This window comes from Chelonoidis abingdonii, chromosome 22 (assembly GCF_003597395.2).
Source record: "Chelonoidis abingdonii isolate Lonesome George chromosome 22, CheloAbing_2.0, whole genome shotgun sequence".
Classification (NCBI taxonomy): Eukaryota; Metazoa; Chordata; order Testudines; family Testudinidae; genus Chelonoidis; species Chelonoidis abingdonii.
In genome coordinates, this window is record NC_133790.1 from 1,677,957 (window position 1) to 1,704,577 (window position 26,621).

The window sequence follows — 26,621 nt, forward strand, 5'->3', positions numbered from 1 at the left end:
TAAGGGAGGGAATACTGACAGGGACAAGTGACAGCTCGCTAATTATTCCCTTACTGCCACTGCTGTTCTTGTTTTGGACGTGTTGCTCATTTTCCTCTGCTCTTCGCACTGAATAATGCATGGGTCCCTATCAGTATTCATGCAGTACCTTCGGGAACTGCCAGCCTAACTAGCTGATAACTGATTCAGTTTGTAACCAGAGCCTTTGGGAGTCGCAAGGAAAAGTAGCCAAGAACAAATTTAACACTTCTTTCTCATTGCTTTAGAACATGAAGGAGAGGTACAGGATGACTGCGTACCAAATACATTGGTTGCCTGTAGCTGTTGGAAGTACACAACTAAAGTAAGTGCATTTAACTCAGAGTGCAGTATGGGAGGTTATAGTCTAACCAGGTAGTAGCACCAGGGGAGTGAAAGGAGCTTATGAATCAATCATTTAGAAGCACATATTTTTAGCAAGTACCCTCACCAGGATGGCAGAGAGGGGCAGGTGAAAAGCTACCTGGGAACAATCTGTACTTTGGAGTCAAAAATAGTTCAGTCTTGTGCACTTGGTGGTGTATCCTCGGAGACAGAGAGAGTGCACATATATACATGTATATTAGCTACCATTATCATGGTATCAGGTGTCAAGTATCAGAGGGGTAGCCGTGTTAGTCTGGATCTATAAAAGCAGCAAAGAGTCCTGTGGCACCTTATAGACTAACAGACGTTTTGGAGCATGAGCTTTTGTGGGTGAATACACACTTCATCAGATGCATGTAGTGGAAATTTCCAGGGGCAGGTATATATATGCAAGCAGGCTAGAGATAATGAGGTTAGTTCAATCAGGGAGGATGAGGCCCTGTTCTAGCAGTTGAGGTGTGAAAACCAAGGGAGGAGAAACTGGTTTTGTAGTTGGCAAGCCATTCACAGTCTTTGTTTAATCCTGAGCTGATGGTGTCAAATTTGCAGATGAACTGAAGCTCAGCAGTTTCTCTTTGAAGTCTGGTCCTGAAGTTTTTTTGCTGCAGGATGGCCACCTTAAGGTCTGCTATAGTGTGGCCAGGGAGGTTGAAGTGTTCTCCTACAGGTTTTTGTATATTGCCATTCCTAATATCTGATTTGTGTCCATTTATCCTTTTCCGTAGAGACTGTCCAGTTTGGCCGATGTACATAGCAGAGGGGCATTGCTGGCATATGATGGCGTATATTACATTGGTGGACGTGCAGGTGAATGAACCGGTGATGGTGTGGCTGATCTGGTTAGGTCCTGTGATGGTGTCGCTGGTGTAGATATGTGGGCAGAGTTGGCATCGAGGTTTGTTGCATGGATTGGTTCCTGAGCTAGAGTTACTATGGTACGGTGTGCAGTTGCTGGTGAGAATACGTTTCAGGTTGGCAGGTTGTCTGTGGGCAAGGATTGGCCTGCCACCCAAGACCCGTGAAAGTGTGGGATCATTGTCCAGGATGGGTTGTAGATCCCTGATGATGCGTTGGAGGGGTTTTAGCTGGGGGCTGTATGTGATGGCCAGTGGAGTCCTGTTGGTTTCTTTCTTGGGTTTGTCTTGCAGTAGGAGGCTTCTGGGTACACGTCTGGCTCTGTTGATCTGTTTCCTTATTTCCTCGTGCGGGTATTGTAGTTTTGAGAATGCTTGGTGGAGATTTTGTAGGTGTTGGTCTCTATCTGAGGGATTCTCCTTCCCAAATGTGTGGGAGACATCTCAGTTGCAAATGGATTGAGGAATAACCTTAAGATCCACAACATTCACATCAGTTCATTGAGCTGAGTGCATTTCTCCTTGCACTATTACCATGAGGACAGGGGCTTGGAAATATATCTTGGGTTGTGTTAAAAAGTTACAAAGGTGGATCTTCAAGAAGGGACCTGAGGCTGCAGAGGACAATCCTGAATTAGAAAGGAGACAGAATGGGGGACCTCATGTGTATCCATAATAAATAGTTCTATGAACATGGGCCCAAGCATGCCAATTGCAATGTCTTCCTCCACGATCTAAACTAGAAAACATTTCACTAACTTGATCAAAGTGAACTCTGCCGATGCTGAGAAAGTTCGAAGTTCCTCTCTCAGGTAAAGAGGGCCCAGCTGAATGTACAACAGGTGGAAAAGGTTTTTGATTGAGCTTGCTTTGCAAGGGGCTGTAATCAACAACTAGATTATTCTGCTGGCAACATCAAGTTACAGCAGAAGGGAATCACCACTAGGGCTGTAGGAATCCTTCCAAGTTCAATTGGAAGGAGCTTTGTAAATTGTATGTATCAGAACCAGTCTGAATACATGCCTGGGACCACAAGAGACACATCTGATTTGAGGCATGTAATGCACCTCTGAGAGGGTTCAGGTACGACAGCGCTGAGGGTGGTACAAGAACCTTGATGGAGCAGAATGGAGTAGAATAGAACATGGGTCCTAAAGCTAAGAAAACCCTGGGTTCCAACAAACTTACCTCCCACCCCCAATATGGTTGATTCTTATTGCAACGTTCAGATCTGATCGTTTAGACGATTCTTCCATAGCTTCTCATGAAGGTCTTGCTTTGCTAGTACCAGGAGTGAGATTAGTTGCCATATTGGACAAAGTGACCCACTCCATCTGACTTTCCAGAACACTGTTTGAACCAGGAATTCACCCATGACCAACAGCCTCAAGAAACATAGTCGTTGTCTGAACAGAATATACAAGTTTGCATACAGAATTTTGAAAAGGAGATCATTGACTTTATTAAAAACTGAAAAACTGAGTTCAGACTCCAATCAAAGCTGACTTGCAGCCCCTTGTGTGAAATGTTTGACTGGAGTTACACATTTCTAGTCCTCACCTCCTAGATTAGCCGGAGGACATGCCAGAAGTCTGTGTGCAGCAAAGCTGTTAAAGCACGCAGCTGCATGGCCACAATTGGCGATATTTCAGGGAGCGAGGGAGACATGAACAATTCTAATCTTTATCACGGAACCAACAATTACTATAGAACTAGTATTTCTGAGAAATGTGCCCTATTCACCAGCCAGGGCTTTACATTTTGTCCTATTATTCTTTGCCTGTGTTCCTAGCATAGCTTGTCTTCAGCTGAAATATACATTTTGCTAACTTGGCACAATATCATTTGTGTTCCTGTATTGGAGACTATTTTTCCCAGCCATCCTGGGCCTCTGAAAGACATTCACCAATATCTATAGTGTCCCTAGGGAGTCCCTGGTAAGACAAGAAGAAAAGCCTCAAGACACTATGTCAGTCTATCTTTCACTGTAATTATCTTTATTGATTGGAAAAACATTTGCATTTCCATATCTCTGAGTTTCCTGTAAGCGCTGCTGATTAAAGGGGTTCACAGATCAAATTTCAAGATAACTGGTCCCTGGGAAAAAAAAAAAGTCCTGTTCTACAGAAAGTATATGCAATCTCATGGAAAAGCTGATGGGATTTTCTGGGAAGATATATTATCAGGGAGGATGTTATCAATACAAGCAAAAAAGCCAACGCAATGTCAGAAAACCCATTTTTCACAGCCTGCCCCATGTCTTTTGATAACATGTGCAATTTTTTTATCTAGGACAGTCCAATAGTTGCTAAAAAACAAACCACCCCAGAAATTAGTAAAACAGGAAGAGGCCAGTATTCCAGTTAGTATTTTCCTTTCCTTTAGGTTCGCAACATATCCCTCTAAGATATGTTCCTCTGTAGACAGATACACAGGGATATTTGTCTAACTCCTCTTTAAAAATACCAATTTAGAGTAGTTTCTCTGAATGCTCCTCCCCCCGCCCTGTACATTAACTGCCTTACACATAAAGAAATTCTGTCTAATTTCCTTTTAGTTCCCATCCATTCCTCAGCTTAATGCTATGCTCCTTTGTTCTGCTATTTGTTCTTGTTCTCTGAGGTCTAAACTAGCACTGATGCTCACTCACCCCAGCATCTCTGTTGCAGAAAGAATGTCTTGCTTGCTCCTGGCATCTTCCCAAATGCGAATGAGATCTCCATTGGGTCAGGTAGCACCGAATGTGGCTGAGAGCAAAAGGCAGCTAAGCGGAAGAGATTTTGTGCGAGAGAAGGGAGGAAGGGAGCAAGGGGCCGCTCATCAAGTTGTATGACTGGCAATCTTCATTGTTGATATGTGTCACTGATTAAATTTAGGAGTTGCCATGGAGCATTTAAATGAATGTTTAACGATATTAATACCGATGATGTCTGTGTGCACACAATCTCGTGAACACATGGCAGGCTTGAAGGCAAGTTATGAAGGCAGTAAGATGGTATTTCCTCAGTCCCTTTGTAGTGTATGTATTGCTATAAAATTTGCACAATGTTTGGCTTCCAAAATGAGCAGAGGGGGCATGAGCAGATTTCAGGGGGTCCGCCAAGCAGGGCCTGCATTAGACTCACTGCGGCCCAGGGCAGAAAGCCAAAGCTGGAGACCTGCTGCTGTGGGGCTGAAGCCCAAGACAAAGCAACTTAGCTTTGCAGGGCTCCCCTGTGGTGTAGGGTCCAAGGGCAATTGCCCCGTTTGCTACCCGCTACTGCTGGCCCTGGCTTTTACATACAGAAAACAGTTGTGGTGGCACAGGTGGGCCATGGAGTTTCTATAGCATGGGGGGGATGGGGGGGGGATTAAAGAAAAAGGTTGAGAACCCCTGAGCTAGAAAGCAAATACATGATAATTGTCATCATTGCTTAAAATTGTCCCAGAGCCCTGGCCTTCCGGTTCCAGTAATGGCAAACTCTCTGGAACCTCTCAGCATTGGAGGAAACACACATTCATAGGGACCTACCCCACTCTAACACTGCCCTTGAATGCACAGCTGCTGCCAGCATCCATCCATCTAAGAGTTATATACAGCCACCATCACCATAGTATCTGAGTGTATAAAATCAATAACAGTCAACTCTCTAGTGGACTTCATGGCACCTCTGGTACTTTTCCTTTTTCAGGGGAGAAGCTCTGCTTGGGGTAAGGTTTGGGGGTTGGTTTGGGGGGCAGGCAGAAGGAGGTTTCAATATTATGAGCATCATTCTTATGGTGGAAAGGCCTTTTAGAAGAGGAGAAAAAACGTGTTTTCTGGGAAGCAGTAACATAAGAGCAGCCAGACTGGGTCAGACCAAAGGTCCATCTAGCCCAATATACTGTCTATTGACAGTGGCCAATGCCAGGTGCCCAAAAGGGAGTGAACCTAACAAGTAATGATCAAGTGATCTCTCTCCTGCCATCCATCCCCACCCTCTGACAAACAGAGGCTAGGGACACCATTCCTTACCCGTCCTGGCTAATAGCCATTCATGGACTTAACCTCCATGAATTTATCCAGTTGTCTTTTAAACACTGTTAGTTATAGTCAAAGATCTCTTTCTTGAGTGGTAACAGCTAATTTAGATCCCATCATTTTATATGTATAATTGGGGTTATGTTTTCTTATGTGCATAGCTTTGCATTTATCAACACTGAATTTCATCTGCCATTTTATTGCCCCCTCACCCAGTTTTGTGAGAGCCTTTTGTAGCTCCTTGCAGTCTGCCTGGGACTTAACTAGCTTGAGTAGTTTTGTATCATCTGCAAATTTTGCCACCTCACTGTTTACCCCTTTTTCCAGATCATTTATGAATACGTTGATTCTATGTTGAATAGAATTGGTCCCAGTACAAACCCCTGGGGGTCACCACTATTTACCTCTCTCCATTCTGAGAACTGACCATTTATTCCTACCCTTTGTTTCCTATCTTTTAACCAGTTACCAATCTATGAGGACCTTCCCTCTTATCCTGTGGCAGCTTACTTTGCTTAAGAGTCTTTGGTGAGGGACCTTGTCAAAGGCTTTCTGGAAATCTAAGTACACTATATGCACTGGGTCCCTCTTGTATACATGCTTGTTGGCCCCGTCAAAGAATTCTAGTAGATTGGTGAGGCATGATTTCCCTTTACAAAAACCATGTTGACTTTTCCCCAACAAATTATGTTCATCTATGTGTCTGAAAATGTTGTTCTTTACTATAATTTCAACCAGTTTGCCTAGTACTGAAGTCAGACTTACTGGCCTGTAATTGCCAGGGTCACCTCTGGAGCCCTTTTTGAAAATTGGCATCACATTAGCTATCTTCCAGTCCTTTGGTACAGAAGCTGATTTACAGAGTTAGTAGTCCTACAATTTCACATTTGAGTTCCTTCAGAACTCTTGGATAAATCCCATCTTGTTCTGGTGATTTATTGTTTAGTTTATCAATTTGTTCCAAAACCTCCTCTAATTACTTGTCAGTCTGGGAGAGTTCCTCAGATTCATCATCTAAAAAGAATGGCTCAAGTTTGGGAATCTCCCTAACATCCTCAGCCGTGAAGACTTATGCAAAGAATTCATTTAGTTTCTCCAAATGGCCTTATTGTCCTTGAGTGGTCCATAACATCTTGATTGTCCAGTAGCCCCACTGGTTGTTTAACAGGCATCCTCCTTCTGATGTACTTTTTTTTTTTTTGTTCCTATTACTAAACCCATCCTCCCTACACCCAATCCACGCATTGAGACCCTGCAGTTCTGCCTGTCTAATTGGCCCTGCATGTGGAACTGGAAGCATTTCAGAGAATGCTACCATGGTGGTCCTGAACTTCAATCTCTTACCTAGGAGACTAAATTTGGCCTCCAGAACCTCTCTCCTATCCTTCCCTATGTCATTGGTACTTACGTGTACCATGACCACCGGATCCTCCCCAGCACTACACATAAGTCTATCTAGATGTCTTGAGAGATCCTCAACCTTTGCACTAGGCAGACAAGTCACCATGTGGTTCTCCCAGTTGTTGCAACCCAGCTATGTTTCTAATGATTGAATTGCCCATTACTAATACCTGTCTCTTTCTGATAACTGGAGTCCCCTCCCCCAGAGAAAGTATTCTCAGTGTGAGAGGATACTGCAACTTCACGTGGAATGAGGGTCCCAACTATGGGATTGTTTCCCTCAGTTGTTCTCCTTCCCTGAGGCTTTCATCCTCCTCAATAGCACAGAGGCTGTCAGACTGGGAGTGGGACTGTTCTACTGTGTCCCTGAAAGTCTCATGTATGTACCTCTGTTTCCCTCAGCTCAGCCACTCTGGTCTCAGAACCTGTACACTGTCTCTGAGGGCTAAGAGCACCTTGCACAAAATGCACACCTATACCACCTGCTCATAGGGCAGGTAATCATAGAATATCAGGGTTGGAGGGAACCTCAGGAAGTTTATCTAATCCAACCCCCTGCTCAAAGCAGGACCAGTCCCCAGACAGATTTTTACCCTAGATCCCTAAGTGGCCCCCTCAAGGATTGAGTTCACGATGCTGGGTTTAGCAGGCCAATGGTCAGACTACTGAGCTATCCTCCTCCCTGCATAAATGCTACATTGGGTGCAATATACTGGACAGCTCCTACTTTAGTACAGCTCTTCCACAGGTGTTTCTTTAGTCCCTGCCCCTTTTCCTTCCCTGCAATGATTTCTACCCTGTAGTGGTCCTGTAAGCAAACAATCCCCAAGATACAGGGAATAATTAGCAAACACTCCACCTACTAGGAAAATCTGCAAACCACATTGCATGCTAGCACACTGCAAAGCAATACCAATTTTCAGAGAGAAGTTTGGCTAGACTTCATCAATCACCCTGCTGCTAACACACCTGGAGGAAAAACACAGCCTTCCTATTCACCTACTAGGAACTTTGTTCCAGCTGCAAAGGGAACCTTCTTATCCTTACACCTGGGTCACCTGATCTAGTGTGAGACCAGGGATTCAGCCTATCAGGAGCCAAAGAAAAGGGTGAGTCCCACCCCAGACCCCCAGTAAGTATAAAAGAGCAGCCAGGCTCTCTCAGTTCCTGTGGGGGGTGTTTTGTGTTCTGGCTAGTAGGGAATTGCTTTCAGAAAGGGACGGTGCAGTCTAGCCACTCAGCAGTAGCCAGCCTTGTCTCACCAGCCTGCAGGTCCTAAGGGCTGTGCAATAGTAAGGAGCACCAATACCCCTGGGGGCTGCATGTTAAGGCCTAGTCCTGTCAGCTGCTTTGAGCAACGGAAACCTGATCATGGTGCTCCCCTTCCTGCCCTCTTCACCATCACTGAGGGGCTGTGTCTGTAGAGTCCGTGGGATTGGAGATGAAGTGGTACCTAAGCAAAAGTGAAGTAGAGACAAGAAGAGAGAGGCCTCAACAGCTCATTCCTGCTGCACCAGTAACTATTGTGTGACATGTAATAGAAACTGAGCAGGGGCACAGCTGAACCTCTGGGGCCCTTTATCTCTGTTGAAAGGGAAAGGTCACACCCTTCCTTTCTGTTTCTGGAAGGGGTCTACCCCCACTGTTGCCCTCTGTAGTGTGGCTGGGAGAATGTTACAGGAACAGCTCCCCTTTTGTGCCTACCCCTAGACCACAGTGCTCGCTCTGTGGGGAAGCTCATGGAAATGTGACTGGCAGCACAGGAATAAATGGGGCAGAGAGGAGAGCTGCACAGTAGTGAGAGCAGGTCTAGTGTTAAGTGAGTCATTCACACAAGGCATTAAACAAACACCTAGACAGCCAAAAAACTACCCTCCAGACCAAGCTGTTTAGGCTTCAGAAGGACCTTCACAGAAAGAACTGCAGCAAGGAGCCTGCTTTTCATCACTTTAATTTGTTGGCATGTTGAAATACTATGGGTCTGGGTGAAGGTGGGGACAAAGGAAAGCAAAAGGAAGGAGTATGTCAGGTTAATTAGCAACGTAAATCTTAGAGCCTCTTCTGCAAGTTCCCCATGGATGGAACAGTGTTTGTAACACAAGTGCCAGAGACCTTGGCAGCCCTGTAGTGGCAAATTTCACAAGAGTGAATTGTTCTTCATCCCTGTTGTGTAGGAAGTATAAGATTGCTTAACAGGTCAGCTAATCCATCCTCTGTCCTCATGTGCTTTCCCTACACCCCCTAGAAAGGTAGTCTAGTCCAGGATGACTCCATCAGTGGTGATTATTCCTAAAGCATCCCTGCCTACCCTGGCCTAGAATTCTTCCAGTGATTACTATTTCATAACCTTCCTTGGCAGCTTCCTCTATGGTCTTAACTGGTCTTAGCTGTACAGTTTTTCCTAATACATAGCTTGCACTTTCCCAGTTGCAGCTGGAGACCCTTACTGCTGCTTCTCTCCTTGGTGACTAATGACAGCAATTGATCCTTGCCTACTTCATCAAATCCTTTCTCCTATTTCCAACTCACCATAGCTTCCCCACTCACTTGTCTTTTTCCAGTCATCACCTGCCTAGTGGTAAGTCATTCCTTTTAGGTTTTATTTTCATGTAGAGCTCCTTTTCTGTCCCTGCCTTCCCTTGAACAAATCTATTTATTGGGGCACATGCCTGGGAAAACCCCAGCTGCATTTCAGAGCATGTGTGGGCTCTGGCAGGTACTTATTTCATGGTACAGAAAGTTTTGCAAGACAAATGGTGTCCCACAAACACTGATTGTGCCAGTGCCCTGGCAGTAGGAGCCAGCGGAGAGCTGCTGTTCTCTCACCAGGGAACAGAAAGTGGATACATATTAATATTTTATTTGTTTTGAGAAATTTACAATTCAGCCAAATCCAAGAGACAGGCAGGCAACTAAATATACAGCAAGCCTCTTGCCAGATATTAGGCAAGAAAGAAACACACACACATCGAATTCTTTTAAGTTACGATTGCACTTAATTACTGCTTTGTCCTCCACTCATAAACCTCATATGGGATTCATAATAACACTGAATCGGAGATGGCCTGCCTTATGCACCAGAAAGAACAAAACAGTAAAAGTGAGTAAAGGAACTTATTACATTGTTCTAGGCAAGATATACGCTTTGTCTTGAATCCCCTTCCTTACCAATACAGCTACATTGTGATTTGGAAACTTATAAATAAAAAGGTATGAAGACTCATGTTCCTTTGTGCCCCTGCCCCTCTTCTCAATGAAACACAGTTTATATGAGCCACCTTGGAGATGCAATTTAATCTGATTCCTGGGTGCCACTCTAACCAATACAGTGTAGCAGCAGCTGTGTGCTTGGACCAGACAGAAGTGCAGTCTCCATTCTGAAGGCCAAACCTGAAGCCACTGAATGGCCAGACAGGTGGTAAAATATCCAGGGGCACTAAGAGGAAATTTCTGAGCACCTCTGGTTCAGAAAAATAAGTATAAATTACAATTGTATGAAATTGCCCTGAAACTGAAAGGTTTTAAACAGAATTATAATATTTTCTACTTTATCACCAAATGCTTTGCTATTTATTATTTTTTAATACAAACATAAGCATAGGAGGGGGTTGGTTATTGTTAGAGCTGTGTAAAGGTAATTTTCACTGTTGGCTGCCGGAGATGTGGTGTACAAAATCTCTGCTCTAGGAGCACTCCACAAGAGTGGAGCTCTGGTGTCTCCTCATTGCATGTGGGGACACACTGACTGTCTGATACTTTGGTTTGAAGTGTTACTCTGGTGAGGTAGATGCTTTTGGGATAGAATTAGCCTTAAATTCATCTCCCTCTTCCCCCCACCCCCCCAGTGTTCTTGTAAATTGGTCCCCTGGAGCCTGTCTGCAGGTGTCATGTACAAGCTCACTGGCTTTTCCTCCTCCCTCCTGTTCCACTTCATGAAGACTCCTCTGGGCAGCCCCAGTTGTGGTGGGATGGCAGGTCCTCTCTTTGGGATGGTGGCATCTGCTTTCACTCTTGTTTTAACTGCTAGGGGGGTAGAATAGCACTGTGCTAATCATGGCTCTTAATTGGTCGCATGGCACCTCCTGATCCTTTCTCCTGCCCCCGTCCTTCTCCAGTCACCTCTGCCTGTTGGCCTAAAGCAGCAGTTCCCCGGCCTTTCAACCCTCACATCAGGACATGGTAAAGACCTTTTTTTTTTAATGTACCATAATCTGGGCAGAGGGGCATGGAAATCTGAGCATGATTCTGAAAATGGGGCTGAGGCCTTCCATTGTAGCTGTTCAGTCCCATTGCAGCCTAAATTACATGAATACATAGGACTGGGAAGGGGATGTGTAGCCTTTCACCTGTTGCTGACCAGTCATCTCCTGTAGGTCACTGGTTCTGTTTCCCCAGGTGATGGTCTGGAATAGCCTTTGGGGTCTTTCATCTCTAGAGCGCTGGTTTGAGTCTGGCCCCAGGACACCGGCATTTCTGGCTGCTAGGAATGAGATCAGGGTTCTGAAGCTAGGAATCTTATTTACAAGGCCTCAAATAAGATCTCTGCTGAGAGTGAGTGAGCGCTTACAGAATCCCAGATAATACTCTGCCCTCGCCAGGCCAAACTCCAACCCAGTTGAAAAGGTTCTCGAGTCACTGATTGGAATGGTAGGATGGATCTTCTGCAGTGAGACACGGGGAACATGTGGATCTGGTACTTCTCCTGTGTGCGCTTTCCTACTCAGATCTGCATGAACGTGTTTCAGCTGTGCTCAGCTTCTGCACAACTATTGCCCTTTGTGCCATGGCCTCCGAAGTCCTTCCTGTGCAGCCAGCTGCAATCCTGCATGTGGAGAGAGGGGTTGTTTGCTTGTGGTGATGGGAAGCAGTTGTCTGGGGACGTGACGCAGACTCCTCATTTCCTCTTTTTACCTCACCATTGCACTTTTCATATCTCTTGTCCCACAGGGAAGGCAGTTGTGTTCACTGTAACTGGCCTGGACAGTCTCCAACTTGAGCTAGAAAAGCAGCCAGTGCAAAGCTAGCCCTGCCACTATGTGGTAACCAGCCTGCCCAGGCCTCGTGCTCAAATCTGAAATCTTGGGTGAAGTAAATGGAGTAATACCATCTAACTAGAGCCAAAGAATTAAATCACAGTTAAAAGGGCTCTGGATAATGAAGGCTGAAATGAAAACAGCCCATCAGAAATCAATGTTTATATTCCACCTCAGGATGGTTGAATTCCTAAGACACCCTATTGACAATATTGTTATTTAGCCAGGAAGCTGTGAAGGGAGGAATCCATGATGCATTTCATTCCACTCCATTGATTATTATGGGCTTTTATCTGGGCACGCCAGAGGGTGCAGCTCTCAAGGGCACTTGAATAGAGAGAGAATTTAATTTAAAACCCCCCAGACTATGCAGTATGTTATGTTTGACTAGCTACCTGCTAATGTTTGCCAAACATTATCTCATTAGGAGTTGTAAAGGAAATATAATTAATATTTTTATAGCAAGAAGGTGGCACTTGTTTCAATAGAGATACTGGAGGCTTTTCAGAGAGGTCTCACAGTATTTCTGTTCTCATCTCCCGATAAATGATGCTGCTCGTTTTAGGAAAGAATCCAAGAACTACAGGGCCTTACAGAGGAGGTGTCTTGCGAGCACAATGTCCAGTTTTATGTTGGCCAGGATGGTCCCCGGAACACAAATCTTCAGAAGGTAAAAGTGGATTTTCTGTTTTTTGAAGGTACAGCTCTTCTGTGGGAAAAACACCTGTTGCATGGAGTGGGTTCTGTGACTATCCCACAGCCAGGTCACAACAAGAGTGGGTGATATAAGAGAAAATAAGAATGACGATTTACAGGACGGCCGAGTGAAACCCTTTTGAAAAGCTTTGGGACTGGGACATAGAACAGTCCCAGCCCTGGTAAAGTTCATTATTCCGCACAAGACTGTCTGTATTTGGAACCGTACGTCTGCACCCTACAGCTGGCACCTGGGTGTCTCAGACCAGGGGGAGCTGCCCCCTCGGGAGAATGGCAGGAGTTACAAGAACTGGGTTCTCTTCTATCTCCTCAGCTCCCCCAAGACTCCCCCTAGACCAGTGTAGCCCATAATAAAAGCAGCATGAGCCCTTTAAATCCTGCTTGTTAACAAGTGTGAGCTAACGAGGGCTTGCCTCACCACTTAATCCTATTCGAGACAAGGCCTGTTTATGCCAAAGCTTCCCCACCTGGGAAATGGGGAAAGTCGTATGGACACCAAAGCAGTGGGGTTGTGAGGAGTCGGTTATTAAACAGGCCAGGAAAGGAGTCCCCAGTCCATTTAAACATCAGAGAGCTGCTGAACTGGGAATAGCTGCGGTGTGCAAGCTTCCTCTCTTCCCTACCCCACACCTCACACATTATGTGGTGCTGGCTGACCTCTTACCTGGCCGAATAGTGGGCTCACTCAGACCCATTGTCCACCTGACCTTGGCTCTCGGTCTCTGGGCTCTCCCAGGTGCTTTCAGGCTCTGACTGCTCTTTCTTTGTCTGGGGAAGTTGATTGTGTGTGGAGAACTCAGCTTTCCCAGGGTTTGACCATTGCCTGCTGCATTTTGAAGTCAGATCTCACCTTACTTCCTGTCAGGGCATGGACCTATCCTGCTTGTCCAACCCAGAGACTGCTGACGGAAAGGAACCTGTTTCAGATGCCTCCGAGGATTTCCACTGTCTGTTGCCTATGACAATTAATAAAACATCTACAAGGTCTTTCTCCAGGTGTGCCCCTCACTGAAAGAAGTGAATGCTGCCTCCTCAATTCTCCATTGTTGTCCTTGTTGCCCTGAAATGTTAAACCTAAAGCAGTATACAACTCTCTCTGTGTGATGTACAAAACTACTCAAGATAGTTAAGTCCCAGGCAGACTGCAAAGAGCTACAAAAGGGTCTCTCAAAACTGGGCAACAAAATGGCAGATGAAATTCAATGTTGATAAATGCAAACTATGCACATTTGAAAACTTAATCCAAACTAAAAGCAGCAAAGAATCCTATGGCACCTTATAGACTAACAGACGTTTTGGAGCATGAGCTTTTGTGGGTGAATATCCACTTGGTCGGATGCAGGTCTGTTAGTCTTTAAGGTGCCACAGGATTCTTTGCTGCTTTTACAGATCCAGACTAACACGGCTACCCCTCTGATACTTAATCCCAACTATACATATAAAATGATGGGGTTTAAATTGGCTGTGACCACTCAAGAAAGAGATCTTGGAGTCATTGTGATAGTTCTCTGCAATCATCCACTCAGTGTGCAGTAGAGTCAAAAAAGTGAACAGAATGTTGGGAATCATTAAAAAAGGGATAGATAATAGGACAGAAAATATCATCTTGCCTCTCTATAAATCCATGGTACACCCACATCTTGAATCCTGTGTGCAGATGTGGTTTCCCAATCTCAAAAAAGATATATTGGAATTGGAAAAGGTTTAGAAAAGGGCAACAAAAATTACTAGGGATATGGAACAGCAGCTGTATGAGGAGAGATTAATAAGAGTGGGACTTTTCAGCTTGGAAAAGAAACTAAGGGGGGATGTGATAGAGGTCTTTAAAAACATGACAAAGTGTGGAGAAAGTAAATAAGGAAGTGTTATTTTCTCCTCATAACACAAGAACTAGGGGTCACCAAATGAAATTAATAGGCAGAAGGTTTAAAACAAACAAAAGGAAGTATTTCTTCACACAACACACAGTCAACCTGTGGAATTCCTTGCCAGAGGATGTTGTGAAGGCCAAGACTATAACAGGGTTCAAAAGAGAACTCAGTATGTTAATGGAGGATAGGTCCATCAATGGCTATTAGCCAGGATGGGCAGGGATGGTGTCCCTAGTCTGTTTGCTGGAAGCTGAGAATGGGCGACAGGGTTGATAATCACTTGATGATTTCCTGTTCTGTTCATTTCCCTCTGGGGCACCTGGCATTGGCCATTGTCAGAAGACAGGGTACTGGGCTAGATGGACCTTTTGGTCTGACCCAGTATGGCCGTTCTTATGTTCTTATATAGTTTGGAGAGTAAGTGCTTATTCTATCTTGCATGTTTGTTCTCAGCCTGCTAAATTGTTTGAACAGTGGCATGTGAATGTGGCAATTTGATGTTCCTTAGTAAAAGCATCATCTCCAGATACCTCCCTTATCAAAGACTGGGAAATGCCTGATCCTAGGCCCATGTGCTAAACGTACCTTGGGGAATCTTCTGCTTCAAAAGGTTGAGGCCCATATTTATGAGGTCTCTCCACTGGGTCAGCAGGCAGGCAGACCCACCTTGAGGTCTTGCCAACTATTTCAGTATCACTTCAGTGAGGAAAATAATGACACCTGAAAACAAGTTATTGATTAGACATTCAGGCATTATATTCCACAGCACCTGCTGCCTGTAAGGATCCTTCTGTGTCGAGACTAGGCGCAGGTGTTTGACTCTCCCATGGGTCACGGCCCACAGGTGCTAATTATGAAAAGCGGACAATGTACTTGGAGTTAAGCAAGCTGCATCATAAAGATGCTGCAGTCTCCCAGGAACTTGTATCCTAGCAGTAGGATGCTGTGGTGAGCCTGAGTAGACCCTGTTCTGTAAGAGCCTACAGTGACCTCAGGTTCATCTCCATCAACTGGGAACCAGCCTGCCTGTCTACCTGCACACCCCCACAAGGTCCTAGGAAGGTATTACAGTAAAAACAGCTAGCAAAGTTGGGAATCAGTAGGAAAGGGGTAGATAAGACACAAAATATCGTATTGCTTCTCTATAAATCCATGATATGCTGAAATCTTTAATACTGTGAGCCGATCTGGTTGCCCCGTCTCAAAAAAAGACATATTGGAATTGGAAAAGGTAAAAAAAAGGGCAACAAAAATGACTAGGGGTAAGGAACAGCTTCTGTATGAGGAGAGATTAATAAGACTGGGACTGTTCAGCTTGGAAAAGAGACGACTAACGGGGGATATGGTCGAGGTCTATAAAATCATGACTGGTGTGGAGAAAGTAAATAAGGAAGTGCCAAGGGATGTTGTGAAGGCCAAGAGTTATTACAGGGTTCAAAAACGAACTACAGAAGTTCATGGAGGATAGGTCCATCAATGGCTTTTAGCCAGGATGGGCAGGGATGGTGTCCTGATCCTCTGTTTGCCAGAAGTTGGGAATGGGTGACAGGGAATGGATCACTTGAGGATTCCCTGTTCTATTCATTCCCTCTGAGGCACCTGGCACTGGCCACTGTCGGCAGACAGGACACTGGCCTGGATGGACCTTTGATCTGACTCAGCCTGGCCGATCTTATGTTAAATAACCATTGTCACGAAGTGTGGAGGAGTCTGGCCCTGCACCCCTCTTCCTGGACCCCGCAGTGACTTTTAGCCAGCCAGTAAAACAGAAGGTTTCTTGGACAACAGGAACGCAGGTTAAAGCAGAGCTTGCAGGCACAGTCAGGACCCCTCCATCGAGTCCTTCTGGGCTTTCAGGGTGCTTGGATCCTAGCTAGGATACCCTGAATTCCGCCCACACAGCCCCAAACCCAAACTGAAAACTACTTCCTTCCTGCCAGCCCCTTCCTTTGTCTACCTTCCCAGGCCCAGGTGTTGACCTTACCCCCCCCCCCTTACCTAGCTCAGGTTACAGGCTCCGGTATCGTCCATCCTCTAAAGTCCTCCCCTGCTGTCCCATTCCCCACACAGACAGCCCCTACTCCATCACAACCATATAATGAGGGGGAAGTGTAGGGACAAACCAGTAGCAAGCAAAGGCCTGGTGTCACCTCCCAACCAAGCTTCTCTCATTCTGAGCCGTGGGAGATAGTTACACAGGCCTGGTTCTTAGTCTGTGTAAGATCCACGCAAAAGCTTGGGGCCATTCAAACGGATACTATAACCTTCTGTGTGCCTACACAGACTGCTGTGTGGGTATGTTGTGTGTACACCGTATCAGCTGATGAACTATGGCCAGGGCCAGCTCCAGGCACCAGCTTAGCAAACAGGTGCTTGGGGTGGCCACTCCAGAGCGGGGCAGCACTTTCAGGAATTCGGCAGAGGGTCCCTCACTTCCCCTCGGAGCAAAGGATCTCCCACTGAATTGCTGCAGATCGTGATTGCGGCTTTTGTTATTTTTTGAGGCTGCTTGAGCTGGCAAAACCCCTGGAGCTGGCCCTCACTATGGCTGATGGTGCTAGAGTCTCTCTGCGTGTGTGGTGCAGGCAATATGAGGTGGACACCCACTTTTACCTTCCACTGCTAACAAAATCTCTCTATTTTAAAAAAAATGCTGAAATGCAAAGCTCTCTATTTGATGTTCCCTTCTGCCTCCTGGAACAGTCCTCCCCCAGAGAGACACTGAGCGGCTGCAGACTGAATCCTGTGTATGATAACCTCTGATCCTGCTATTTTGACTGTCTCTGGTAGCTTTTTTTCCCCACCCATTCCTCCTTCCCTGTTTTTCCTTGTTATTCTCTCCATCCAGAGGATCATTTTTCAGACAGCCCCAGTGCTTTGCCCTGCAGTCAGACTATTTAGTCTGGTTTTAGTGACCCTGTCTGACTGTTCAAGAATAAGCTCTCAGATTTCTCTTTTCTCTGCAATCACCACATTTTTAAAACAAATACATACCTTCAAATCCTAGCCTTTCAAGTGGACTTAAGGTGGTCCCATTCTCCCTACTCTGCATTTAGAGGAAAGCTCAGATTAGAACTGTGATTTGCATTCCATCACAACTGTGCATGGTTGCCTTCCTTATTAGTCATTTTCGGATGGTCATTCAGAGCAAATGTTGAAAAAAAAACAACCCATAAAATCTAGGGTATGAGCAGCATTTACCTCTGGACATAGAAGCCAAGAGATCGTTCAAGAGTCTTCATTGCAGAAGAGGTGATGATTTTTGGTTTTGATTAGTTTGCTCTGAAAAAATACATTTTGCATGAAAGGTTAATGCCAAACTTTTTTTAATTCCCATAAGCCCCTCTTCTTTTTGTGCGGTTCAACCATTGTCCTTAGCCCCTAGCCAGAGTTCACTTTGTGTGTGTGTATTGTACATTCTGTGCAGAGTCAGCAGAAAGGAGTGTTTCCCACTCAGAATAGATGCCAGTGCCTATTCACTACTTGATTTTGTTGTAATTACTACACACAAGTCAGAGTAGCTAATCACGCCTCATGGATTTAACATAGTGGCCACTATTGAGCTAGCTCCTTTAAGAAACCCAGACCAATAAACCCCAAACCCAAGGGTTTCAATGTATTCTTAAAGAATCAGGTTTCATAAAGGATTAAAATCACAGGATGTTATTTTCTCCATAAATAATAAGCAGAGAATATTTTTTTAAGAAAGTAAAATGCAGAGGTGTGATGCTATATCCTGTAAAATCTCTGGAGTCTCACACTCCAAAGAGCTGACAATGACACGCTGATGGGAACCTTCATATTGATCAGGAAATAAAAGTTAAACAGTGGCTACTGTTTTGCACTAGAATTTTCGAATTCATTCCAGTGCCACACTGGTGCTGAATTTATTCAGCCTACCACAAAGTATGATAATTGGGGAACAAGGATAATTAGCCTTTCTGAGTGGATTTTATTGGTGGGTTTGGGTTGGGGCTCTAAAGAGGTTAGGTGACCACCCTTGCCTACAAGGATCTGTAAGCCAAAATCCCAGACAAGCACTTCCGCAAATCCTAGTCTTGATATTTAGAAAGAGACTTCTGTGCACCTTCTGAGCACACTTTCTGTGACATCACTCTTAGTGGTGGCTGGTATGTCAAATGTTCCATTTCTCTTTGCTGGCATTCAGGTGTTTAGCTATAGGCTTAACACACACGTTACGTATGGGGAGCTGAGCGAGCTCCTAGCTTTCCTATCTAGATGTTCCTAAATACTCGAGGAGATGAAAGACACAAAATGTGCACTCCAAACATGCTGGTTTTGCCGAGAATATTAGTGGGGAAAGTAGCAACAAATGGATGTTTTTACATATTTAACTATTTCTGCAAAACCCAGTCTCCTCCCACATCCCCTTCTTTCCTGCCACCTAGAAAGCTTTCATGTGGAACAGCCTAAAGCTATTACAATAAACACCTCAGCCACAACCTGTCTCTCATTTGCATATTAGCAGCCTTAATTCTGACAAAATATGCAAATGTATGCAAAATGAAATTCATCTCATAATGACACAAGGCGATTAAACAATTTTTATGCTTAAATATTCTGTTTAATGAAATCAAACAGACCCGAGTGTGTGACAAATTTGCCTCAGCATGGAGAAATTAGTGGATATCAAAAAACTAACACAGAATCCCAAGCAGAGAGTGTACTGTGCTGGGCATTGAAATCGCCTCTTCAGTGTGAAAATGAGCAGTGTTTCCGATAACCCAATGAACTGGAAATCATATTACTGAGAACTGCTAAAATAAGTTAGAGGAAAAGCACTTTGTTCCCTGATCTCCAAAGGAATTGCAAGCTCCATTTTGCGCCGACCATCTTTTATTTATATTCCAGATGTAAAATCAAGTGAACACTCCTGCAGATCCTATTTAGCTATTTCTCTTAAATGAGGAGACGATAATGAATTCAATGGAAAACAATGTGTTCTTCTGAGAACTGGCCTGGGTGACTAGAGGTTACTTGTCTATCATACCAGTCTGTGCGGCACCCACTTCTTCGTAGCCTGTGGCACATCACTTGCAGCACTTCTCTCCTCCACAAGCCTGTTCCTAGCATCCGCCACTCTGAGGTACAATTGGCTTTAATTAGGCTCCTTCTTGCTAGTGCTGCCCAGGCTTGTTTTATTAGCCACAGGACGATAAGGCAGTGAGCTTGGCCATGTAGCTCTCTGCACTTCAGCACTCTAGTTAAAGCTTATAACAGATTCATTCCACATTTCCTTTGCATTTTTCTGCAACCTGATGATATTGTCCAGTCTATAGCATCCAGCTCTGACCATAGCAATGAGAAAACCCTTCCTCTTGAGACAGGGCTACACGCCTCTGCAGGGGAGTAAGAACATCCCTGATCCCTTATGCCCCTGCATGGCTATGCAGACTTTGGGCTGGATACATAAGCATAAACTCAGCTGATGCAGGGTGCATTGTAATTTGCTTCTGGTACAGGGCCAGCAGCATTACAACTTCCCACCCCCTTGGGTAAGAGAGAAACAGAGGGGAGATCAGGCTCAAAGGGGTGTCTCTGAGGTAGAGTGCCTCCAGGGGCTCCCCCTATCTAGGCACTAGCACTTGCCCAAGAAGGTTCAGTCATTTGGTTCTCTTGATAAAACCTACCTCAAGTCCCCTCCCCCTTCTTGCAGTAAAGGTTGTGGCTGAATAGTGCCCAGTTGGGGTAAGTGGCCATGTCCCATCTGTGATTTGTCTTTTCCGCAGGAGGCACTGGCTTTGAATGAACCTTGGTCCCTTTGGATCCTCCGTTCCATAAAAGAACACGTGCCAGTGGCTTTCCTCCTTGCATGTCTAACCTCTCTGACAACAAGGCCCTTATGTCTGAGCAATACAGGTTTTACCGGCAGTCCTTCCCTCTTCAGCACCCCGAGTGCTGAGAAAGCAACCCTCCCCAACCTGCAGTCTTTCTGGCCCCACAATTTGCCTTTCTGCCTGTTCAGCAGAGAAGCCTGGAAACTGGAGATATTTCCTGCCACTGTGGTAGCTGAATGCTGGCACCAGGACAGACAATGATCATCAAAGGAGTCCAGTTTGGTTTTCCTTCTGTCCCTCTTCGGCATGTTGACATGGCATGGCCCAGAGCAGGGTAAATATTAGAGAACATCTAAGGGGCCTGTTCCAGCTCTCGCTTATGCTGGTGCCAGCTAGGAGTGACCCCCTGGAAATAGTGACATCACAGTGACCCAAGTTAGAGAAGATCAGGCCTTATAACACTAGTGACAGTGGTTCCAGGAGTGGGGAACTGCTACCATGGAAAGCGAGGGAATCCCCGTCGCTGGAAACATCGCGACATTTGGAGCTGGCTTAGGATGAACCCAGCCACTATGCAGGGGTATGGACCAGATAACCAGCAGAAAGCCCCTCCAAGGCCTCTCCAGTCTGTGTGTTGGGGGCTCGGTACAGTGTGCACCATGGTGCTGGAATGGAAGGTGTCACTTCCTTCCATGCAGCTGCATAAGAAATGCTGAAAAGGGGGGTTCTGTGTTGCCATATGTTATTTAAAGCTACACTCTCTGATTTGTTTTTGTCAACATGAATTACATTGGAATTTCCATTCCGCCTTCTAAAATAAGAACTTTTTTATAGCGTCAAGATGCCAACTCTGTCCACATATCTACACCAGCGACACCATCACAGGACCTAACCAGATCAGCCACACCATCACTGGTTCATTCACCTGCACATCCACCATGTTAATATATTTGCATTCATATGCCAGCAATGCCCCTCTGCTATGTACATCGCCAACTGGACAGTCTCTACGGAAAGCGATAAATGGATACTCGAGTAAATCAATTAGGAATGGCAATATACAAAACCTGTAGAGAGAAACTTCAACCTCCTGGCCACACTATTAGCAGAACCTTAAGGTGGCATTCCTGCACGCAAAAAAACTTCAAGACCAGACTTTCAAAGAAGAAACTGCTGAGCTTTCAGTTCATCTGGCAATTTTGACAACCATCAGCTCAGGATATGAACAAGACTGGACTGGCTTCACAACTACAGAACCAGTTTCTCCTTCTCTTTTGGTTTTTCACCTCGCTGCCCAGAACAGGGGGGGCCTCTTCACTCCCTGATGAACATACCTCGTTATCTCTAGCCTGCTTGCTAGCATATATATACCTGCCCCTGGAAATTTCCACTACATGCATCTGACGAAGTGGGTATTCACCCACGAAAGCTCATTCTCCAAAACGTCTGTTAGTCTATAAGGTGCCACAGGATCCTCTGCTGCTTTTAACTTTTTTATAATAGTTCCAGTGAATCACCACTGGGCTGATTCCACCGAAGGCTGTACGGAGCGGGAGCACTGTGGGTCATCCAAGCACTGCTTTGCAGTGTCCTTTTGCCAAGTGAGCAGTCAAGTTTCTGCTTTGCTTTCCTACTCTCTTGCATTTGCAACTTTAATCCTGGGGTGGGAGTCTGGGTGCATTTCCTGTGGTGGCCAGGTGAGAAAGCACACTGTCTCCAGCTGTGTGAAATGGGACAAACACAGAAATGGATCTCTGCTTGGGCTGGTTGAAAAATATTCTCTAAGCTGGTTTTCAGAGCAAAATGGAATTTTCAACTAAACATTTTTTTATTTACAGAACATTTGTATTTTGCTGAAAATTTTGACTTTCCATTAAAAAACTAAACACGCATCACCTGTAAAATTCTGATGCAGAAATGCTGCTGCATCGGAGTTTCCCCTCAGACACTTCATGTCTCCATTCTCCTCTATGGACCAGCTCCCTTGAAGGACTACACCTCCCATGATGCACCGTGGCAGCTCAGCAAGAGTGGAGACTGTGATGCATTATGAGTGATATAGCCTGGAGAAATGATCACAGGCTGGACAATGGACAGCAAAGATGCACTGGAGAGAAAGCCAGAAGGCTTTAGTGAGAACATACTCCAGCCCCAGACTCTGATTTCTCTCACAAGCGAGCGCTCTTCTCGTCACTGTCTGCACAATACTCCAATGGCTGCCACAGACAGAGAAAGAGGCTTCTGCTCTCAGGATGAAGTGCACTCCTGTGCAGAGAGCTGGCACGCTCACAGGTCCACTGCAGTTCCAACTGCATTTGAGGCCTTGCTTGGGGCATAGGCGTTTTGTGTTAGTGCTCTGCCCTGGGGTGGATTTTACTCTCTGTCAGTAGCATCTGTTTAGATCCACAGATTATTGAGGCACATAAAATGCACGGTGATGGTGGTCTGGGGGAAGGAACTTGTTTTCCTAAAGGGAAGAAAGGCTTTAGGAATTATTTCCAGTTTGACTTCATGTTCTTCTTTCTTTTTCATCTGTGGTATTCTCATAGTTTCAGATGGAATTCAACGTTTCCTCCCCTAGAGCTCAGAACGCGTCTTTTTTCCAAGACTCAAACTTTGTAGGAAATATAATCTACTTGTTTAAATGGGAAAAATGTGGCTCAACAAAGTTCAATCTTATCATGCTGGAAGGAGTAAAATGTTCTAAAGTTACAATGCCAAACTTGTTAGCAATAATGGCTTGTCCAGATTTCATTACGTTCCATTTCCAGCTCAGATATGGTAGAATCAGGGTAATTTAATATTCGTCCCATGTATTTTTTTTCTGTTTTATTTTCATGGACTATTTTTATTACAAATAAGTGTGGAGAGGAAATTGCTGCTGATGATTTTCCCATATTCCAATTAACTTTGTTTTGTTTAAGAAATATGTAAACTCGCAACTGGTTTCATCGAGCTGGAGAAGATGTACTAGGTCATCTAGCAATGCAGCCTTGGATGGGATTGTTCTTTGAGCATACATTCTCAGCTGGTTAGTCCAGGTTTTTGTTGTTGTTTCACTAAACAGTGGAGATGCTACTGCTTCACCTGGGAGATCACTACACAACCTGCTATATCACAGTGTCAGGAAAACTCATCCTGGTAGAGTTGGCTTCAATTTTTAAATGCTTCATTTATTCCTCGATACATCCCTCTGTACCTCCTTAAGCAATTTCTCTCCATCCCAGCAACCTACACCTTCCAAATGTTTGTGCACTAAATGGTTATCAAGCCACCCTCCCTGCCCCTCCAGTTACAACTCAGATAAACTGTACATGCTCACTAAGCTTCTTCATCAATCCAGTGCTTCCAGGAGCCTAATAAGTGTTACTGCTCTTCTCCAAGCTTTCTCCTCCTAATATTAGAAGCCCAGAATGGAATACAGCCCCCTAGCCTTAGACAGACCAGACCTGCACAGAGAGGGACTAGTGTGGGCCTGTTCTGTGATGCGATATCCCATTGGAGACAGGAACTATTGGAGACATGAGGCTACAGTGAACTATGGAAGTAAGCAGGACAGTGCAGTCCAAAACTGCATTGTCTTGCTTACTTCCATAGTTCACTATAGCCTCATGTCAACACTCTGGGCTCTGTGGCTATGCAGATACAACACTGCCGCTGTAGTGCCGTAATCTACACGCTTCCTGTAGCAGAAGAAAGGGGTTTTCCATTGATAGACTCATAGCCTTTAAGGCCAGAAGAGACTGTCATGATCATTTAGTCTGACCTCCTGCACATCACAGACCACAGCACCTCACCCACCCACTCCTGAAATAGACCCCAACCTCCAGCTGAATTACTGACGTCCTCAAATCATTATGCAAAGACTTCCAGTTACAGAGAATTCGCTATGTGCACTAGTTTAAACCTGCAAGTGATCCCAGTCCCATGCTGCAAAGGAAGGCAACCCCCCCAGGGTCTCTGCCAATCTGACCTGAGGGAAAATTCCTGACCCCAAATACAGTGATCAGTTGTATCCTGAGCATGTGGGCAAGACCGACCAGCCAGACACCTGGGAAAGAATTCTCTGTAGTAACTCAGAGCCCTCCCCATCTAGTGTCCTGTCTCCAGCCGTTGGGGATATTTACTGCTAGAGGTCACAGATGGGCTACGCCCCACCATAGGCAGTCCCGGAATCATCCTATCCCCTCCCTAAACTCGTCAAGATCAGTCTTGAAGCCAGTTCAGGTTTTTGCTTCCTTTGGGAGGCTGTTCTAGAGCTTCACTCCTTCACTCCTCATTTCAACCCTAAACTTGATGGCCAGTTTATTTATTTATTCTTTATTCTTGTGTCCACATTGGTGATTAACTGAATAACTCCTCTCCCTCCCTGGTATTTATCCCTCTCGTGTATTTATGGAGAACAATCATATTGCCCTTCAGCCTTTGTTTGGTTAGGCTAAACAAGCAAAGCTCTTTGAGTCTTCTCTCGTAAAGTAGGTTTTCCATTCCTCAGATTATTTTAGTAGCCCTTCTCTGCAGGTAGGTAATCCAGCTGCCCAGGCTGATGGTAGCTAGGTTGACAGAAGAATCCTTCTGTCCACTTAGCTGTATCTACACCAGGGATTCGGTTGTATCAGTACAGTGCCATAGCTATGGCAACCTGATTATTAAGTGTAAGACAGGTCCTAGTTGCTGTCCCCACTACACCTCTTCCATCATGACAGCTTCCCATGTTTCTCCCTCCCAGTCAGTATCATTTTGGAATACAGTACTAGATGCATTGTTTCCAAGATGAATCTCTGGTTATTTGCTGCCATCTTCCTAATCTTTCCAGGTCCTGTTAGATTATTTCTTTGTCCTCATTGGTATTTGAAACTCTTCCCAGTTGAGTATCATCTGTGAATTTCATTGAAGAGCTGTTTGTTCTCTCTTTCAGAGGATTAACTGAGATTACATATAATACCAGGCCTAATGCCAGTTTTTGATAGTTCTTGTATAATATGTGCCAGCTAAGGGGAGAGAGCAAGAAGATCCAGTCATGGAGGATTCCCCCGGACACTGCAGTGTTTGGAACCCCACAGGCGCTGGTATTTCATCCAGCCCATCTTCCTCTGACCCACTCAGTGTCCCAACTTGCACAGTCCCATCCCCTGTTGGGAGCACTTCCATCCAGGCATCCACCCTATTCAGTCCTTGAGCTGTAAGAGCCATATGGACGCCACCCATCTGGAATCTCTGAATAGGTCTAATGGAGTGTCTAGCAGGCAGACAAGCCCCATTCAGCCCGAGCTGTTGTTTCAGGAGCACTACAAGCCCTTCTTGCGGTAACTGTGCTAAAGCTGTAACAATATTAAAACTCGAGCCCCTTTTTATTTCCATGACATCTTTCAGCTGAGGCTTTCAGAGTACTTTGCACATCTTCATTGCTCCTATCTGCAAGGGAAGTCCGTGACTGAGCCTCTCTGAGTGCTGCAGGGCAGTACAGAGTGATTTACCCAGGATCACTCATTAGCAGAGCTGGACACTGAATCCTGATTCCCAGCTTTGAATCTGTACGATTTGTCCTTGTCTTCCTCCCCAGGAGTGCGTCCTCTGGGCCTCCTCCGGCCAGTCCGTTCTCCCATTTGGGGAACAGCAGGCATAGCGTCTTGCTTTCGCGCCCTCTGGTGAGTTCACTGCAAAGGCCAGGTCCTGGTAGTCCATGCCTCCTGAAGTAGGATACATCCAGTTCCCCAGTCGTGCTCCGCTGCAGTTTCCTATGGCCTCAGCTGGTAATCTCATGCTGACACGACCCAGACAGCTCCTGAGTTTGCTTCCCTGCTCCTTGTCCCAGTTGTAATGCTCCAGCCTCGCTCGAAGCCCTGGTAATGTAGTGGCTGGAGTGCGGGGAGTGGAAGTGGTGGCCAGAGAGCCACCCTCCTGGGTAGCCTGAAGCCTTTGTCTGTTTTAATGACATCACGGGGAAGACATGGCCTGGCAGCCCAGCCCAGAGCACCGTGCGCTCAAACACTAGCTCTGGGCTGATGCTGAGCAGCACGTTGTTATATATCCCGATGCATGATGGGATCCCAGCTCCACCATGTCTTGGCGGAGCTCCCAGCGAGTGTCCTGGAACAGTGTCACGAGGGCGGCAGGGAAAGCCTGGGGGATTGGGCTGATCTTCCCCTGGAGTTTGAGCGCTGTGTCCAAGCCAGCTTCCAGAGGCTGTGAGGGTGTGATTCTGTTCCACGCAGCTCAGCTCAGGTGTTCCCAGCATGACAGAGCCCAGGTGCCAGGTGAAGCAAACCCCAGAGGTAGGCCCCATTCCCATTTCACAGAACTCGCTTTCCATTGGCCCTTCCCTGACTGGCCTGCAAGCTCCAGCTCCCAATGCCATGTTCAGGGGTCCTCCCTGGGCATTATCCTCCTTCCTATTGGCCCTGGAGCAGCTCCCGATGGCCCATTCAGCACCGGGACCCCTTTGTGTTAGGTGCGGCACACCTACACCCGCAGATTCACAGTCTCTGCCCCTCCAGCTAGGTTAAGAGCTAAGTCCATTGCAAGCCAGAGACTCACCCAAG

The 26,621-nt window shown here is 45.6% G+C and overlaps 1 protein-coding gene across 1 annotated transcript; it reads right to left on the reverse strand.

Moving 5' to 3' along the window:
* Positions 1-691: 691 nt before the first annotated feature.
* Positions 692-21,019, reverse strand: LOC142045833 (uncharacterized). Its single transcript, XM_075059953.1, has 2 exons — positions 20,963-21,019; positions 692-1,676 (listed from the first exon to the last, which is right to left on the reverse strand). Exons 1-2 carry the CDS (start codon positions 21,017-21,019, stop codon positions 828-830), a joined length of 906 nt encoding a protein of 301 aa, XP_074916054.1. The 3' UTR covers positions 692-827.
* Positions 21,020-26,621: the final 5,602 nt, after the last annotated feature.